Source organism: Physcomitrium patens, chromosome 6 (assembly GCF_059467195.1).
Source record: "Physcomitrium patens ecotype Gransden chromosome 6, ASM5946719v1, whole genome shotgun sequence".
In the NCBI taxonomy this organism is placed as follows: domain Eukaryota; kingdom Viridiplantae; phylum Streptophyta; class Bryopsida; order Funariales; family Funariaceae; genus Physcomitrium; species Physcomitrium patens.
The window spans coordinates 1783132-1802343 of record NC_143415.1 but is presented as its reverse complement, the minus strand read 5'-3'; the positions used below and the strand labels follow the sequence as shown (position 1 = coordinate 1802343).

The window sequence follows — 19212 nt, the reverse complement described above, 5'->3', positions numbered from 1 at the left end:
CTAACTTCTTTTTATAATATGTAGAATTGTTTCTTATGGTAGGATCTTTAATTTTCTTTAATTTTCAGTTATCTAAAAAATAAAATTCAAATTAAAATTCTTTTATAAATGATCTTTGTTGTCTCAAAAAATTCTTTAAAGAACCTATATCTCTGCCCTATATAGAGAAAGCAATAATCACATTTCACATTCTTCCATTTTATAGCTCTATTTAGGATTTCTTCTACATTTATTGTAAATATGTTTACAAAATATTCTTTAATATAATGAGGCCTTTCTAAAATTGAGTATTATATTAGATTATATAAATAAATGTTTGATCATTTTTTTAACATGATATTCTAAATCTCATCAAAATTTGTTGAAGTAGAAGAAAATAAATGGTTTGTTTTATTTTATCATATAGATTTTTTTATTTCTTATTTTGTATTATTTTTAAATAGGTATTTAATCTAAAACATTCTATTCTATTTTGATGCAAATCTTTCAAGTGAATAAGACTCAAATGATAATATAAATTAAGTTGATTGTCTCTTGAATTTTTTTAGACCTATGTTAAAATAAATCTAACAAGAAATATAATTTTTAACATTGATTTATTTTATAGTCGACTTAATGAATTGAATTTTAATCCCCTATTGTACTCATAGATTATAAATAAAGAAATTATGACATATTTAGCTAAATTTGGTAGAATACTACTTCAAAAAAATAGTAGTATTACTAATTTAATATTATAAAATTAAAAAAAAATCCTTCAATAAGACTTTTCATTTAATTAGTATAATACTTAATTCAACTTCCAATCATACACAGAAGCTATGTTTATTTTGCTTAAATGACACAATGATGTAGCAATGATCTTTTGAAAAGAAGAAATTAGCCATGATATTGATATTCAATGTACTATGAGTCATTTCTAAATAACTAAACTTATTTTTAATTGATTTTGGAATCATCATGAAGCATGTTATATCTATAATTGGACTAATATCCTTATGTACAAATTAACATCCAATCTTTTGAGTTGGAATTCTTAAAAAACCTTCACTCCGAACTAAATTATCTTTGCTTAAAATACTTTCATTGAAATTCATATATTTTTGCGATATTTGGTCTATATTTAAAAAAAAAAAGTTTATAAATTATTTAGATACAAAGAAATAAGTTTCTTTTGAAAATAGAATATAGTATATAATCTATATTAGAAGTATAGTCTATGAAGGTCTTATTAAATAAATACAAATTTTCTAGAATTTAAAAATAGAATATAAAAATATAAAAATATAGAAAATTAATATCACAAGTTTTCTTTATTTAAGAGAAAGACAACCCTCAGATAGTCGAACATATAGTTATTTCTGGATGTGACAAAATCATCAAATAGAATTCTAAAATACCTTGTTGTTGTATGATTTTACACAAAAGTATAAATAAGCTTATTTTAGTAGTTGTTCTATATTCTTAATATTTTAAGTATTTTATTTACATAAGAATTTAAATAGTATGTTGTAATTTTTTTAATCCATTAATTTATTGGATATATATTTTTTTGTTAAAAAAACAAAAAAATCAAAAATCAAATCAACTTGCAATAATAAAAATATATTCTTTTAAAATTTAAATATTTATATGACAAAAGCTTTAAAATAATATTTTAAAAATAAAGATATGAGCTAATATATTTAAAAATACAAAGAATGTATATTTTGGTCTATTTTATAGATCTTACTTTTTTATATATTATATTAAAGAATCAAAGCTTCCAAATGATGGATTTTATTTGGTTTTATTTTATTCTTTTGTTTTTTACTTTATTATTTATTTTTTATTTTAGAAAGAACCTTGATAAGACTTTTTAGTTAAAGGCTTGTAAAGTGATCTTTTAGATTTGAAGGCACTTTTAAATGTTTTAGAAGATATGAATGTAGTTGTGTAACACTAATTTTTTGAAAAGATATTACATATAATTAGTGATATATAATATAAAAACCATAAAATTTTAAGAATTAGAAATATATATATATATATATATATATATATATATATTATAAAATATAAATAAAAATGATATTATCCATATAATTTAGTCCTACTCTATGTCATATTTAATTAGTGTATTTGACTCAAGTTAAAGAACTAATCTAACTTGATGCAAAGTCTCACTAAAAATGGTGGTATTTTTTATTATTGGAATATTTTAAAAGATATTAGAATTTTAATCTATAAATTATAAATAATAACTTTATTAGATATTAAATCTAAAAATAAAAGTAAACAAGATACTTTAAAAAATAAGAATTGATATGATTTTAATATAAATAGTAATAAAATTTATTAAAAAATAAGTACCTTATATTTTTAGAATAACTATATTTATAATTTTAATTTTAGTAATATTTAATATCTTTCAAATAAATATATTACGTAATTATATATATATTTATATATATTGCATGCTCTTATATCTTCTTCAATAGAATCTAATTAATCTACTAATTAAATTATGAATAAAATCATGTCATATATTATTAAAGCTTTTAAAAATATAAACAATAAAATATAGCATCACTTATCCTTTAAAACTATTGGAACTTTAAAAAGTAATTGACATGATTTTTTTGTTTATTAGTTACATTTACAAAAATCTTAGGATTTTTATTTATTTTTAAAAAGTTTTTTACAAACCTCCCATAATATTAAAAGAGCTTCTGCAACAATTTATAGTAGGTTCTGTAAAAACTTCATTGAACCTCTAGGTTATAGAGAAGATATAAAGTATCCTAAAGTGAAAGAATTGTAACTAATAATTTATTTATTTTTCAAAAACATCATAGTTTTATTGTACTAATAAAAAGTTTAAAATTCAATAATTCTGAACAATCTTGTTGAGATAATATCAAAAGTATGAAATCTCACAATATTAAAGAAACAATTGATTTGTTATGAATTTTTTTAAAACAAATTTTATTATGACACTTGTCTCTAAGAGACAAGTGTCATAATATAATTTGTTTTAAAAAACTGTACCAAATTGTTAAAGTTTTAAAAAATAAATAATCATCTGATATAAAGATTTTGCAGCTTATATATAATATTAATTAAAATGAAAAGAAGATTCTTAGTAAAACTGGAATTTGTTTTAAAGTGAATAGAAAATATTTTTAATATATATATATATATATACATAACTTTAACAATTTGAAAATTTTAATTCAGGTTTTTTATATCAGATGATTATTTATTTTTAAAAAATGTAAAAATAAATTTAGGATGAGTGGAATGCATCATATTATTACATCAAAAATTTCTTATATTTGAAAGTAACCATCTAGAAACGTTAAAGATTAATGAATGCAAACTGATACAATTTATAACATGTTGCTCATACACAAAACCAAAAGAAAAAAAATAAAAAACATAGAAAATCATTACATAAGCTATTCTTATATTTTAATAAACTAAATGTTGGACAAAATAATGAGTTACTTTATAACTTTTGCATAAAAATAACCTAATATACCAAAACATACATTTGTTACTGATAAACTAATTCTAAAACTTAATTTATTCAATGCTGCCAGTAAAAGACTTTTTCCGAAATTAAAGCGCAGGAAATCTTTTCATGTCATCTACCCATCTTATGAAGAATGGGAACTTCACATCCGCCCAACTTTAAAAAATCTATAAACAGAAGATTCTGTTTTATTGTTTTTTTATATTTATTTTTTCAAAAAGCACAAGCTTTTTTCAACAGTGAGAGTGTCAACATTTGTATGAAGCAAATCATAGACAAGAGCCAGGCAATGTCGAAAATAAGCTGCATTCATGAGACAAAAAGAGCTAACTCTAAATCACACCAAAGTCCATTCAAACAACAAAACTGGCAGAGAACTTGAGAACCATGAAAAAAGATTTACACTTACTGGTCTAGATTTGCAATGTGAGCTGGACGCTTTCTCAGCAGGCTGAATCCAAGATTCTAACTCGCACTGTTATAAAAAACTGAATCTCTATTGTAACGCTCAATCCACAGTTCCAGAAACGATAAAAGGTAAAAAGCCTCGTGTTCCGCAACCTTTTATAAACAGTTAAATATTCTTCAGGCTTCCAGCAGATCAACGCGGCTGGCTTGCCCGAGTGGTCTAAGGGGGGCGACTTAAGATCGCCTATGCGTAGGCATGCGTGGGTTCAAACCCCACAGCCAGCATCTTCTTTTGACCCAGCGGATATTTCCTGTGTCGAGTCCTCTATCCTCTAAATGCAAGTTTTTAAAAGCTCTCTATGCTTATGTCCCCACCTCATCTGACGATGATAATGGTGAAGAAAGACACTCTAATGGAAATCTAATGGAAAAGCGACTTGAGTAACGTTTTTTTCCCTGTTCTTAACAGATATGTGAAGTCCTGCTACTACAAAAAGCGAATAGGAAATAGAAAAAAAAGAACTGATTTGACATGGCGTGAATGAGCATCTTGATGAAAGATGGGAACCGCAAGATATCAGCGAGAGATTCTGTGTCAAGGATGGAGCGCATATCACGTATATATAAAACAGTGCATATATTCAATACCACTTTCTTTCGAATACTAATGCAACTAGGACATTGCACAACTGAGAAGGAAACGGGCTACAGAAAGTCTTCACACCTCACTGTGCTTATACTTTGCACTCGTTGCCTGCATGCGTTGTCTCTACACCCCGATTCGGCCATAAAGGCTGTACTACTGCGATATTTTAAGGCTGGAGGTCATCAAAAGCTGACTACGATAGGGTGGCGAAGGCTAAGTGCATCATTTTGAATGGTCCGCTTTTTGGGAAGTTTGCTGATATTAACCCTGGATAACTAGAACCTTCCATGCAAATAGCGGGGCTCATGAGCTTCCAGTCTTCTTGTCTGCTGTCATTGACTGAGTATGAAAACAAAGGGAGCACAATAATTCTTAGGAAATCGATGTACAACGCATAACCATACAGCTAGTGTCAAGTCACCTCAGAAAAAAGAACATATCATTGCTGCTGCACGAAATAAAATACGACTCACCAAATTTCCCAACTCCCATTATCACATGCTGCACAAGGGAAGGACAGATTGTCGCACCATAGAGAACTTTTCAAACAGTGACAAACCGTGGTATGCCTCCTTTGGAGTAAACTGAAATTTGAGAGCTTTTCAAGTGCAAGTTACAATTTTAGATCTACCATGTGCCTCAGCAGGGCACGCTGATTTGTAAGAAACACTTAATGAGTTAGAATAGTGATATTTGAATAAAGATCATTGGAATAAAGATAAATTTTGAAAAACTGTGGAAAAACGAAAACCATCCTGGTAAACATTACCGCTTGTGAACCGTCGAACCTCATCTTTGATTTCACGTTCAATTTGGGGCAGCCTTCTCATCACAACATGCCGAAATAGAGTAATAGTGATGAACCTGCTTGTGGATGCCCCTGGACCAACCTCAGATGAAGCACTGCAGTTTTCAACGATGGAAAGATCGCGGATGAATCGTTAGTTGTCAGCAGCCCCATCAAGAGCAAATGCCAGGCCAATTACCACTGCAGCATTTGAGAAAAGAGATAATGTTCTTTGAAACGCCCGCCTGAGCAAGATTTCGCGGCTCATTTCAATTTCAGGATGTACATGTGGTGGGGTGCTCCACACCCAGGTCATGAACTCTGCCAATGAACAACAATTTCTATGTGTTAACTCAGGTGCCAAATGCTCATCAGCGACTGGCACACGATGACCATCTCACTATCGAAGAGTCTTCGTGCATAAGATTATTAGCTATCATCAACAGCAAGGACAACCACAATAAAAAGAAAAAGTAAAAGAAGATGGGTATCGACGTAATGGTTGCCTGTTCCAGCATAAGTATAATTAAAGATAATTGACAAAATAAATAAATCGCATGCCGAAGTTTGAAATCCAATAAGGACACAAGATGACGCCGCTGATAAGAAGTGAAAGCGATAACGTTCATACCGTGGATTAGAGTCCGTAGTATGGGAGTCCACACGTTCTTCATCTTCCTTCTCAGGTACCTCAAATGCTGGGGAGGCCGCACTCTTCGTAACCGTGACACCATGTATCTACGTTCAATCATCCAGATGATTTGAATTAATCCTTCTGAACTCGTATAGGTGCTGCAAAAACTGACTGAAAATGATGCAATGCGGTGACTCATTACAGCGCAAGAGATTGCGAATCCACAGAGATGACATTCAATTATAATCCACTTCAAAAACCCAGTTGGAAATATCAGCCAAAAATGGTAAAATGACAACCGAAATCAGTAACATCATCACAAAACTCACACATACTAACAACTTCATCTCAATTGAATCCGATCGAACGCGGCTGAACTCGGTAAAGTCACAGCATGAACAATCGAGAAACGCTTGCATTGAAGCACGGCGATAGCTAAACCTATATTTTCAATTCCTCAGATTCTCCTCTTAAGTTGGGTACACAGAAACGAGGCTCACCTGCTGATACAACGTCAGTGCCGCGTCAAAAGTCTCCATAAGCGCGGCATCGTTCCAAGCGTCAGCCATTCTAGCCTCAGGAGTACTCTCGCTTGTGTTCGCAGAGCTTGAAATTGAGATTCTGCGTTGCGATCACTCACGAGCTTCCCAATTCCCCTGTCCAGCCAAAGCTTTCCTGGGCACAAGCAAGCCCTAAAAACAGGCTCAGTAGAGGATGATTTATGAGGATTTACATTCGTTCGTTTCTTCCATAGTTCATTCAATACCAGCTACATTTTTTGGTTATCAACCCAGATTAGACATTACTAATCACTTCCAGTAGTTTAATTATCTAGTAGTCTAGCTTAATCACTTTTAGAGTTTAACTAATTTCCGGTTATGAAACATGAGTAACAATGTATTTTCTTTGGGGTGTTTACTGTTTTTGCAACTTCTGTGTGTGTTTTCCTTGGGGGACATGTGGTAGTATTTGGAAACATACATTTCGTTTGTGTTTATAATAAACAATAGAATTGGGTAAATGATTGTAATGGTAGTTGTACAAATTACTAATACACCTGGTTTGTAGTTGTATTTACTTAGGACAATTATAGCTCTCTTTCTTCATTTGACAAAAAAGGAGATTTATCCAATGCATCAATAGAGTATCAAAAAGTAAACTTCTTCTACCCAAAGTCAACGTTAAGAATACTAAGAACACATAATACTTAATAAAGTGAGCTCATTTACACTTTTATGTATGATCAATAGTTATATCTTTAGAGAAACAAACACAGAAAGCCATGATTGAATTTTGTGGCATTGTTATTGTTTTCATTGATTTGTTACTATTAAGTAACTATAGGAAACAATTAATTTGGTACTGTGATTTATACTGCTGGATAGCAAACTACATTCTTTCATGCGATTTAACTTAATTCATAAATATCAAATGTTTGTATATATGTCTGTATGTGTACATGTGCTATTTTCGATGATTTTATTAAGATTTATTTTGATTTTGACCAAAACCATTCAGTATTTATTAGGATATTAAATTAATAACATTTTGATTTGTCATGGTAAATACTAAATTTAAATCCATGCATAAAATTATGAATGTTATAAAATTTTGAAAAAAAAAATCATTGAGAGAACATAGAACAATGTGAGGAAGCACTAAGAAATGATTTAAGTAAATAAAATGAAAAATCAAAAAGTAAAAAAGAAAATTCTTTCAAAAACTTCAATAGGTTACAAAGATATCAAGTTTATTTGAAGTTCTAATACAACAATATCTGATGCTGACATGACAGATGTTCTCATAGTGTACAATTGTGGGATATGTATTTTATAATCATATTGATGCCAAGTTGGATGTCAAGTTCTATAGACTAAAGCGATGAGGCGAGCTTACAATGTAACATATTCATTCCTCACGAGTTTTAGTGCATGCTACGAACCTGAGAATTTAAGAGTAGTTTTTCTTCTAAAATGAAATCTCAACTACTCAAAACCATTCCTTATAAACGCAATATGTCCAAAAATATCAGGTTCAAAGCGAGTGAAGGCATAAGTTAGAAAAAAATACAGTACTTAAACTTTAGGAAGAGTGATTTTAGGTACACGAAGGTGAACTCCATGCATCATTCAACATTTGTCTCTGTTCACAAGAACCGTAAACTATTTTGTCAATTCCCACGCAACCTGTTCGATGTATCTATGTGTCTTCCCTGCAACTCTAGGATTCTCCTCGGATGCATGGCGGTATGTCAAGAACAGTAATTCGTATGTAACATGAAGAAATCTAATAAGAATACATAAAAATGAAAAACATGACAGAATGAGGCAGCAGTAAATGGACACAGACAATTATAAGGAATTTCATTTGGTCTGTAGCAGTGCTTTTCAGGACATCACCAGATCACCAGATTGAGTTTTACTGCAACGGCCTCGGTTGCAGCATCATGAGCTGGAGTTGTGGAAGTGAGTCACAGCACAGGCAGATAATGATTTTTAACACACCCTGATTCTGTAGAAGTGATGGTGGTTTCCTCCAAATCGCACAAATTAGTGATGATGTACACGGACATAAGTGCATCTATACATGCACTGCATATTTATTCACAGAACTGTTACATCATGTCACCGCCAAAAACGCAAAACACCCTAAACCTGCATTTTAGGAGACGAGAGCAGGAGAGAAGAGCCAGGAAAGCTCCGCCAACGAAAAAGACACTAACCGTACACTCGTTTCAACACCAGAAGACCCATTGTCTTGCAGAGCAAAGGAGTGCTTACACCTCAGACACCCTTGCGCTTAACGAAAACATAAATCTATGCAGTTTTAGGATCTGAAATTCGACACCAACCAGAATCTGTCCTGGACTTGGTGGTCAACATTGGAAACTTACCCCCAACATAGTTGTCTTCGAAAACGATAGGTACGGACTTGAAGCACAACGATTGCTGATTTCATTACGGAGAATTGGATAACGAAGAACTTAATCTGGATAGTTTCACAGGACACACTTCAAAATCGTTGGAGCTGGGGGAAGTTTTTGTTGGCACTCCACACTATAGGTAATCAGAAGGTGAAAGAAACTGTCGCATTCCCTGATATGATGTACTACAACAACTATACTCCTCGTCATCGTCTCGGATACTTGAACATGACACTCCTCGACAACATTCAGATACTGACTTGCGGTGAGTGAGGGAGTTCCTGGAGATCTTCGTAACCGCTTCCTGAGAGATCTCTAGATGCCAGAGCCGTGTGCCTATTCGTCGATGACATTAACCAGCTCGTACTCCACAAGTGAGAAGTTGTTGTCCTCCTTCACAACAAAATCTGCCGCCTCAGTCAGCTCGACTCGTCCCCACTTGTCCACCGCCAATCGCATAGAGCCCTTGAACATGTCAATCTTGGCATTCCTTAAGATGACTGTCACTCCTTCCTTCATCAAGTCAACTTGATCATTCCTGGCAGTGAAAACAATAACACCCGTGTCGTCGCCGACAAGACACTCCGCAATCCGCACCTGACGCACCTGGTTCCCATCCGGGCGAGCCTTCTGCAACACCAGCTTCGTGCTCACCACCTTAACCGTCAAGGTGTGCCCGGCGGTTCCCGGCCGTAACTGATCCACTTTGACAAACACCGGCTTCCGGAGGCTAGGATTCGGCGACGCCATACCTGTGACTGCGTGAAGCTACAAAACACACAGGAAGCCGATCCAAAGGTCAACAAACACTGCACGGCAATAAGAAACTGCAACAAACAGTATCGATGGAAAGAAATTCTCGCTATGATAAACCTCACAACGACAGTTCGGCTTCCTTCGATGAAACTGAACACTAGCACACCTGCTGGCTCCAGTCAGCTCCTCAGAAACCTTCCCACCCACAACACGTAGACGACCAGCGAGACGCGCACTGCCTGCTCAGCGAAAATCCACCCATTTTCCCTATCTCCACCTATCTCAAACCCTAAACCCTGTTTCTGACGACCCAACTACCACAGGATCGTAGCCCTAGGCTGGATTTCCCAAAACAGAAACTCAGCAAGGCTGCCTCTGCAACCGCACGATTACTTCTCGCCGCTTGAATTATATTTTAATCCAGTGGACCGCACACACAAACCCTTCCCACGAAAGCAATGAATTGAAGCTTTCTGGAGATGGTCTCACCAACAAACCTGAGGCAATCGCTGGCTTCGGAGCAGAGGACCCACAGAAGAGTTAACTTAGGGTTTCGTATCACAAATTCGAAGAGTTTATCGTGGTGGAGAAAAGACAATCTCACTTCACGCGTCTTCGACGATATTCTTTCTGCACGTTACTTCATCTGCAAGGTCTCACCCAGGTGCTCCTTTTACCCGATGAAAAGTTAAATCTATGTTGATGTTGAGTCTGTGGAATCGCCGGGTATCCATCTCGGAACATTTTCAGCTTTCAACACGACATGCCCTTAGGGCTTCCTTTCGATCCCCCTCCCTCCCCCCCTGTAAGGAATAGCACTACGACGCTCTGTCCCAATATTTAATTACTTCACTTCCACATCCAACGGTTTGTATGCTTTGCGCAAGGTTTAATAGCCGGAGCAACTCTCTGCCCAAGGTCCTCTGTGTCTGCCGTTGTTTGTCCTCGCTTCGTCAAGCTTCAACGCCGCCTGCAACCATGCCGTCGCAGAAGACCTTCTTGATCAAGAAGAAGCTGGGGAAGAAGATGAAGCAGAACCGCCCCATTCCTCACTGGATCCGCATGCGTACCGATAACACCATCCGATACAATGCGAAACGGAGGCACTGGCGCCGAACCAAGCTCGGCTTGTAGGGTGGATTAGGGTTGGAGTTTTGGCTACCCTTTCGAACGAGGATGCGGCGTTGGTGCATTTGTTCGTATTCGTGCTGCGGAGTTCGTATTGGTTTCAGACTCTTGCTATTTGGGCATATTGTTCTCTTCTCTGAAGAGTCGAGAATGCAGGATAAAGTAATCCTTTTGAGCTTCTCACTGGCTTTGTCAGTGTTAATCTAACTTGAAAAGGTTATTTGAAGATTTGTACTCTGTGAGTGACTTTTGCTGATCATTTGTTCAATTTAGCGAACCCTCTGCGTCGCGGCGGGTGGTGCTTATGTTGGATGCTGTACTTCCTTACGAATGGTTTCTGTTTCTTTAAGGTTCGTTACTCTTTCCTCTTCCGAGGAGACAGTCTTGACCTAATTTGCATGGGGGGAATGTGATGGTCTTTGACATGGTGTGCCGTTTTGTTCTGCTGACGGGAATGTCGGAAATGAACATTTGGGCCTTCACCGCTGCAACTTGCTCCATTCCTTTTCTATTTGTATAAGTGCGATCCAGAACTGATGCGCGCAAGAAATTTTTCTGACCTCGCTCAAGGCCTCAGATCCCGGGAGTTGTCTACATTTTTATGTCGTTCTTCTAAAGATTTTGTTATCTTAGGGTTCCTAGCCGAACTGAGTCATTAATTATCGGTGCGTGGAGAAATCTAATTATCTCAGTTGGTTTCTTAATGGTTTGGAATTTGACGATACCGGAGAATCTTGAATTCCATGGTCTAGATTGTATCCCTGAAACGTTCTGGGGTGGTGTCGGCTTCTTCTGCCACGCGTCGAACCATCTCCTGTAATCAACTGGAATAGTTGACAAAAGTAGACCCATGGAAAGGATAACCAGAGTATAATTTGTCCTCTACTTCATTTGCACGCGTCTCTCTTTCTTAATGCAACGCTCCCTCTAAATACCACAACAACGCACTCAAACTCATGCATTCCGAACATGGAAAAATGTAAATTGCTTCAACTTGTGAATTCAGCATTGAATTGATTTGTGTGCAGTGAAATGGAAGGCTACTCTAAAGATGACCATGCCTTGTTTTCTCGCTGCACTATAATCTGAAGGTCAAGGTGATGGTAGTGGTGATGCTGCTCAAAATAGCAATCTCACAGCCAAGGTATTGTGCCAGCCAGCTTGTACTTGAATCGTGAACAGCGCACTTATTCTAGACTGTAAACAGAGGTTGTGTGGAGGGCAGACTATTGTTCTAGCAGAAAATTTTCTTGAAATCGTTGCAGGAGACTAATGGGGCAGCTTAAGAAGCAAGCTTGAGAATCTACTCATACCAGTTACGTGCGCATTCGACGGGTGCAGTTGCAGTCCTTTTCCTATCTGTACAGTAGTCGTATGTCACGTGCTTCTGGCGGACATCTTTCAGCTGGGCAATCTGGTTTCCATTCAGGTCGTGGTGTTCGGCTCCCTGATACCATTTCCCATCGTCCTTGCAGGCGGAGATGCCACCAGCAACGTCGCAGGAGTCCACGCCGAAACCTTGGAAAGATGCAACGAAGGGAGCTGCGTTCCAATCGAGGCCTACTTTCCCACCGTCTGTAGCCCACTCGCTGCCGTCCCACAGGCTGGCATAGATGCCCACCCCTTGACTGTTGGGGTATGGCACTCCAAGGTCTTCATTGTTCTTGTAGACTCGAATTGGGGTGGTGTCCACATAGAATCTGGAGAGGAACAAGGGATCTAGAGTTCAGTGTTTGTACTCACGTCATCCATACCTTGTTGACTCATGGTACAGCGTTAGGAGCATCGTTGTTGAACCAAAATAAAGAAGTGGACTTACACAGTAATGTTCTTATTCCAGAACAGGGAATATGTGTGGAAGTCAGCAGTTGGGTCGAACCAAAGGTTTATCCGCTGCTCGCGATCTCCCTTGCCCTTCGCAAATACGTTAGTCTGGAGAATATAGGGTTGATCTCCACCCTTGCCAAGGAACTCGAAGTCCATCTCGTCATGCTCTCCACCTTCTGAGGACAACTGCAGGTTTGCGCAGTAGGATCCCATCAACCCCACAATTCGATGTTGAATTCAAGTATGAAATACTTGATTAATTCAAGTTCTTCGAACTAGAGCTAAAGCAGAAGTCATTCTCTTACATAATAAGCAGTTACGGTGCCAGCAGAGTTTCCAGGCACCAATTTGATCCCCATCCCAATACTTCCGAACAAGTATTTGCTCTTCGATCCAAATGCAGCAGCTGCAACAGAAACAGTTGGAATCCGGATTACATCAGTAGTCTAAAACCAGAATGATTCCATCTCGTCTTCCTAGCTGTTGCTACACAATTCAGAATGAAACTTGAACGACTATTCATAATCCTATCAGCTGGTGTGTGCGTGTGTGCGTGTGTGTGTGTGGGTGGATGAGTGGAAGCTTTAGCAATGGGTGTTTTGCATATGTTTCTTAAAAGCACCTGATGATTTGTCTAAAACAAGATCCACCCGTTCACCCGCATTGAGGATTCTGGTATGGAATGTGTCAGTCGTGGCAAGATAATTCGCTGTGAAAGGCATGGCAGCGGAGGCTGCCTGAATCGTAATAGCTAGGAGCATCACAAGAGCTGCCTCCCTGGACCTCATTTTGTAAATATTGAAGATGCTCTGCACAATAGTATTGTCGAACAAGTAAATTAGCACCGAAGTATTGAAGGGATGGTTCTCAAGTGCAGTTGGACGGATCAATGATTTGTTTTCGCTTTTGGTGTCCGCCATGACATCACTTGTAGATTCAACTTACTCATTTAGCGTAATAGACCAATTCTGGTAAGAACAGTTTTTCTGTAGCACATCTAGAACCAAAGATTACTCGACTTTAAATTGAAGCCACGCAGGACGCCTCCAACTAATGTGGTAGAAATGTTCTGAATGAAGCACGGCAGTTTATGATTACGACGCTCCGACCAGCCAAGCTCGCGATGAGCCGATGTTATCACGCTTACCTTTCTGTTTCTCAAACTCTCAGCAGCAGTGACCTAGCTGAATGCTTCAGAATCCTGACGATGGACCTTTGACAACTACACAGCTTGTGAAGAAATTGGAGACAAGGTTCTCTTCAAGTTTCTAACTCGAATTTGAGAATATGAAGGTGGCCAAGGATCATCTCTCAGTTGCAGCTCTTTCCACGACCCGTTGTTCTATATCATCACCAATTGGCACCTTCCAGAGCTAAACCCCGAATCGTGTTACTTCAGGAGGTTGATGGGAGTGTACAATTTGAATCCGATGCAAACATCTGTAATGCATCCATCAGCATTGGTGCAATTACAGAATATCACAGACGGCTTGTCCTTTTACGAGCAGGTTCAACAGTTCCTCAAGTGACCACAAAATTGAAGGCCCAGAGGCATCTTTCATCACTACACAGCCGCCCAAAGGCTTTCCAGGAGAGACGCTTGTTCAAGGCTTCATGTTCCAGCTGGTGATGAGTCGGTGTATGCGCAGAAATGCTTCTGCTGCTAGGATCTTGACACTACAACTACGGCGCATCCCACGTGTTTCTTACAGAATATGTCCCAAAGGTCATCGCGAAATGATGTGGAGCTTATACAGACAACTTTGCCAGAACTCAATCCACCCCGATGTGGTGTGGTACCAAACCTCAATCAGAGATCTAATCTCGTGAGCTTTAAGCCTCAACATCCACAGGATAGACAGAACTCCTGGGGCGAGGACCTTGATTACGACAATTACAGACGGTTGGAGATAGCATTTATGTGAGACGGAAAACTGACAGAACCAGACTTGCGATGCACGTAGAGAGATAAAGAATTCTGCAACAAGTTGGATGGCGATCTTAGGCTCTGCAGTGGGAGCTGCATGAGTCAAAGGATGATAATGAGTGATGCTGATGTACCTGGTGGCAGAAGAGCTGATGGAGAGGTCGACGATGGTGCAGAAGCATGAGAGCAGACGGCTTCATATATGGCTTGGCGGAAGGCGTCAGAGTCCACCCAGCGATCAATCAACCATATCATTGGTGTTGCTGGTAGAAGAGAATTTCCTTGCATTTTGTTTACAACAGCACTAGAGCCAAACAATACATCATGCACAAGTCCTCCGCAATCATCATGTTCATGAGGCTTGAGAATTTTGACATGGTGAATTGCACAAGACAATTGAGTAGTTCTACGCAGCAACGATAAATTGACAAAAACAAGAAACGAGAGTTGGAAAAGCGATACCGAGCGAAAAAAGAATTTCATGCATGTGCTGGGTTGATAACTGATCCTACAGTGATTTTTCTGAATGCAAAGTTTGATGTTGTGAAGGTGTTCATCTTTTCTACTACTGAGCCCAAAAGTTGTTTGGAGTTTTCTCTTTAATTTATTTTATTTTATTTTATTTTTTTCACTAACTTTTGGCATGAGCAATACTTGTATGATTGCTGTTGAATCTCCATGTCTCACAGTCTGTCAAGGTGACAGTCACTCAGAAAGGCCATGAAGAAATGTGGAGTCTTCTGCTAGGTGCTGTAACATTCCTTTGCAGACCCTTTCTGTGTTTCATATCTCTGCTCTATGCACTAGAGTACCAAGTGCACTTGAAGTATTAAATTATTAAAGTATTGCAGCTCTGAGTCTGAAACCTTGTGCTGTGAATACCTGAGGGGTCGATTTTGTCACCTGGGTCAGTCTGAAGCTGCCCTTGCTTCAAACCTCTAAATAGAAATGTTTTGGTATGCTCAAAAGAACTCAAAACCCTTTGCAAGTTCCTAGTTTCAAATTTGAGACTTGCGGTACTGAATATTTTTTGTTATTATGCTTCCCGTTTTCATACACACAAAAGTCATCAGTTCTATCACAACCTTCCATTCGTGGAAGCTCGTATTGATTCATAATTGACACACAGGTCGATACCTTAGAAGAAAAAAAAATCTAAGGTTATTCCTAAAACCTAACTTGAATCAGCTCATTTTACGCCACAGAAATTGCGTAAAATCAGCTCATTTTACGCAGGTTGATCCTATTCACATTCAAAACAGTTGTATTTATTCAAAAAGGTTGGCAAAATGCAAACCAAAACCAAGCACACCTAAAAATTGTTCTTCATCTACATTGTTTTCTTTTATATATTTTTAAAATAATGATAGAAAAACAATACTTTAAAAAATAAATACAAATTGGTATGGTTGCCTTTGTCATCACCTTATTATGCTCTGACAAATTGGGAAATTTGCAAAGGGGTGAAGGACAGCCCAATCATCAAACCAATGACAGATGCATTATATGCACAATATTCATATATATATAAACATACACATCTATCCATCTCACCGGGTGGGTTGCCCCCCTCCCTGGATTTTCCAAATGAGAGAGAGAGAGAGAGAGCTCTGACACCCACAAACCTTTAGGACCCCCAATCAAGCCCCCCACCAGCACTATCCAATCCTACATGGCCCCCCTTTCCAATCCTCGCTGGCATGAGTCAGACTTAGTACGAGCCACTCCATGGCTTTCTTTTTTGTCTATGGAAATGGCTCACTTTCTAGAGCTCTTGTAGCCTTCCTTCTTCAATCACCAGCTGGTGCTACTGGTGTTTCTTATGGTGGAATCTTGCACACTGCTGATTGAATGTGTTGGGCCACAAAGGCTCCTCCCCTTCATCGCTGCCCTCGTCTAGAATAAAAATGTGTCAGATACCCACCATTGGGAGAGTAGTAGTAGTTACTGGACAATCAATCGACCATCAATCAAACAGACAAATTCAGAGCCAAGTTTCAAAAGAAAACAAACTCAGGGGTATCAAATAGTGGGCGGGTATGAAACAGTGGAGATATGACACAAGTGACAGACAGAAGTGAGATGTGATTGGGGTGCTACAAAAGAGTCTGAGAAGTAGGCAAACAGGGGCAATCCATCCATCAATTGTTGTTTCTGGTGTGTGTGTGATGGATGGACCATTTCAAATGATCACAATGGTGGTGGGGGCTCCTCTTCTTCTTTTCTCTTCTTTAGTGGGTACACTTACTGGACTCACAGCAGGGTTGTTGGTGTTTCCCCCCTTGTCATGCAGGTTTAGGGTTTAGTAAATATAACCCAATTACACCAAGACCCACTAACCATTTTTTTTGTTTCTTTCTTTCATCATTTCTGTCTTCTTTTCTTTGGTTGAATGCAAGATTGTGAACCGCATTTGGACAAGTGTTTGACAGACAGGTTTTTGACACCGTTTGTCAGGACTGCATGAAGCCACTCATTATTTGCAGCCAAATCAGTACAATCAAAATGGAGAACTCCCATCTCTTGTTCTCTCCTTCTTTATATCATTTCTTCCTTGTTGCTGAAAAGAAATTATTGGATTAGAGATTACTGAAATAAAAATACTTGGTACAGTTTTTGCATTTTACAGCTGTTTGTTGGTGTCCATGTAGGAGAAAGGACAAAAGGGTTCATACCAACTTGGAAACTCACACCATATCATGAACTTAAAACCTCAGAGCTTTTTCACTCATCTCATGCAACAACAACACCAACAACACCACCAACAACAAAAGAAGAGTTCAATTGTGACCTTGGAGAGTGTGATGGATGCTTGCTTGCTTGCTGAATGTGCTACTCTCATGTTCCGTGTCTCTGAGCTCACTTTGAATATGGCTGAGGTGGCTAAATCTCCTAATCTTTTGTCTTCTTTCACCAACTTTTGATACCTTCCTTCCTTCAAAACACCGCTTCAACTCAATGCCAGAGGATGAGCAGTTTGTTGTGCAGAAGTGAGCCAAATTACTGATGGGAGGAAAGGATGTGTCAGGCTTGAAGGAGGACCCAGTCATCCTCTTCTTCAACTGGGTCCCTACAAAATCTCACCCTTCTACTGCCCAGTGTGTGCAGCAATTAATTTTATTTTTTTAATTTTTCCTTCAATTGAAGAAATCAAAATCAAAATCACTTTTGTAGTTTGGCCTGCTGTTAAAATTCTGCACATGTGATGATGCATTGTACTAGAAGTTTATTTATTTATTTTTTAATTTTAATACAAAGCTGTCCTAGTGCTTGGAGTCAACTATGAGTCAACTTTGAGTCAGCTTCATCCAAGGAAGTGAAATCTAGACATGGCTAGCCTAAGGCCAATGTTTTGGAGACTTACATGAATCTAGTTGGGGTTTTCACATGGATCCTTCTTACACTTATACAGCAAGATTCTGCTTGTTTTGTGGCTTATTTGGTTTTGTATTTTGAAAAACAGTCAAGAAATCTTCAAGTAATAAACTGTATTTATACTACCATGTACTAGCCATTTATATGTAAAATGAGTTGGAAGTAAGATCTTATCTTATTCCATATTTTTCTTGCATATGTTTGTTAATTTTATTTATTTCTTTATTTTTAGATCCCACCAATGTTTTATTTGTATTCAACAGTTTACGGATTCACATACACTTGTGTATTAAAGCACTTAAAAATTGTTATTGTTAATGTTATTATTGTTGTACCTAGTTGAAGAATAAAACACTTGTTGTTATTTTTTTGATTTTATTTTGCTGATGTTAAAGTTTGGAAGTACTAACCTCCTTGAGAGTTAGATGTGCTTACAAGCATATCTTGTTGAATAAGGTTAGAATTTTGTTGCAGATTGACTCAAAATTCTAAAGTAAGTATTTTTATTAGCATAATGATTTTTTTCAACAAACAGATTATATTTTTTCTAAAAATTTAATATTAAAGAGTATAACTAAAATGTAAATTTAAAATTTTATTATTGGTATTATTTGATTAATTTTACTAAAAATAAAATTTATTCAATAATTCCCCAAAAAATCAATAGATATAGTTTGATAAATATTATTTGTAAAACACGTTTGAAATTTTCTTCTAAGAATTTAAGCAAAATTTGAATTTACTTAATAACAAGCTTTATAAAAAAAATTGAATTAAGATTTTTTTTTGGTTAAAAAAATTTAAATAGAGTTTATAATAAATATGTTTGTAGAAAGACAATAATGTCCTTAAATATAATAAAACTTTTCTAAGCTTAGTTCTGAAATTTGGAGAGTAGAGATGTATTAATCTAAATCCTCTAAATTACTTTAAAGCAAATTATAGTAATAAGTTACATATTTAAATCTTTAATTGAGTTAATCTTATAACACATATAATATCAGTTTTAATGTAAGTGTATTAAAAATTAAAATCAAAATTTTTAATAGATAAATATAATTTTTTATTTTAAAAATATCACATATAGTACTTTAATTGAAATTTTAAAATCTATTAAGAAATATATAATTTTATCTTATTTATGGATTTTTATACCAATTCATAATTATTTAGATGTTTCAAATCATAAGATAAGATAAAAAAATAAAATTTAATACTACTTAAAAAATAGAATAATATATTTAAATTTTTTATTTAATAATTAATTTAATTTTATATTATTTG

General features: G+C 36.4%; 3 protein-coding genes, 2 long non-coding RNA genes and 1 other non-coding gene across 10 annotated transcripts; 2 read left to right on the top strand and 4 right to left on the bottom strand.

The window, feature by feature from the left end:
- The first annotated feature begins 4126 nt into the window (after window positions 1-4126).
- Window positions 4127-4210, top strand: TRNAL-UAA (transfer RNA leucine (anticodon UAA)). The gene has a single exon. It is a non-coding gene; the product is annotated as a tRNA-Leu (tRNA).
- Window positions 4211-4576: 366 nt separating this feature from the next.
- LOC149989099 (uncharacterized) lies at window positions 4577-5183 on the bottom strand. The gene is made up of 2 exons (XR_016503198.1): window positions 5045-5183; window positions 4577-4910 (listed from the first exon to the last, which is right to left on the bottom strand). It is a non-coding gene; the product is annotated as an uncharacterized LOC149989099 (long non-coding RNA).
- LOC112283327 (uncharacterized) lies at window positions 5138-6680 on the bottom strand. 2 transcript variants are annotated; one of them, XR_002970075.3, is made up of 3 exons: window positions 6493-6680; window positions 5990-6096; window positions 5138-5679 (listed from the first exon to the last, which is right to left on the bottom strand). It is a non-coding gene; the product is annotated as an uncharacterized LOC112283327 (long non-coding RNA). The 2 variants fall into 2 exon arrangements; XR_016503197.1 differs by having other exon boundaries at window positions 5990-6163; window positions 6493-6605.
- Window positions 6681-8553: 1873 nt separating this feature from the next.
- Window positions 8554-10205, bottom strand: LOC112283445 (uncharacterized protein At4g28440). 3 transcript variants are annotated; one of them, XM_024522090.3, is made up of 2 exons: window positions 10161-10205; window positions 8554-9683 (listed from the first exon to the last, which is right to left on the bottom strand). In XM_024522090.3, exon 2 carries the CDS (start codon window positions 9663-9665, stop codon window positions 9252-9254), a length of 414 nt encoding a protein of 137 aa, XP_024377858.1. In that variant the 5' UTR covers window positions 9666-9683; window positions 10161-10205; the 3' UTR covers window positions 8554-9251. The 3 variants fall into 3 exon arrangements, with proteins under 3 accessions (XP_024377858.1, XP_024377857.1, XP_024377856.1); XM_024522089.3 differs by having other exon boundaries at window positions 10169-10205; XM_024522088.3 differs by lacking the exon at window positions 10161-10205 and adding an exon at window positions 9838-9896.
- Window positions 10206-10591: 386 nt separating this feature from the next.
- LOC112283447 (60S ribosomal protein L39-1) lies at window positions 10592-11025 on the top strand. Its single transcript, NM_001378284.1, has one exon. It carries the CDS (start codon window positions 10650-10652, stop codon window positions 10803-10805), a length of 156 nt encoding a protein of 51 aa, NP_001365213.1. The 5' UTR covers window positions 10592-10649; the 3' UTR covers window positions 10806-11025.
- A 744-nt stretch (window positions 11026-11769) lies between these two features.
- LOC112283444 (putative xyloglucan endotransglucosylase/hydrolase protein 5) lies at window positions 11770-14714 on the bottom strand. 2 transcript variants are annotated; one of them, XM_024522087.3, is made up of 5 exons: window positions 14688-14714; window positions 13249-13435; window positions 12932-13032; window positions 12619-12812; window positions 11770-12499 (listed from the first exon to the last, which is right to left on the bottom strand). In XM_024522087.3, the coding sequence occupies exons 2-5, from the start codon at window positions 13412-13414 to the stop codon at window positions 12103-12105; spliced, it is 858 nt and encodes a 285-aa protein (XP_024377855.2). In that variant the 5' UTR covers window positions 13415-13435; window positions 14688-14714; the 3' UTR covers window positions 11770-12102. The 2 variants fall into 2 exon arrangements, with proteins under 2 accessions (XP_024377855.2, XP_073390789.1); XM_073534688.2 differs by lacking the exon at window positions 14688-14714 and adding an exon at window positions 13774-14504.
- Between the last annotated feature and the right edge of the window lie 4498 nt (window positions 14715-19212).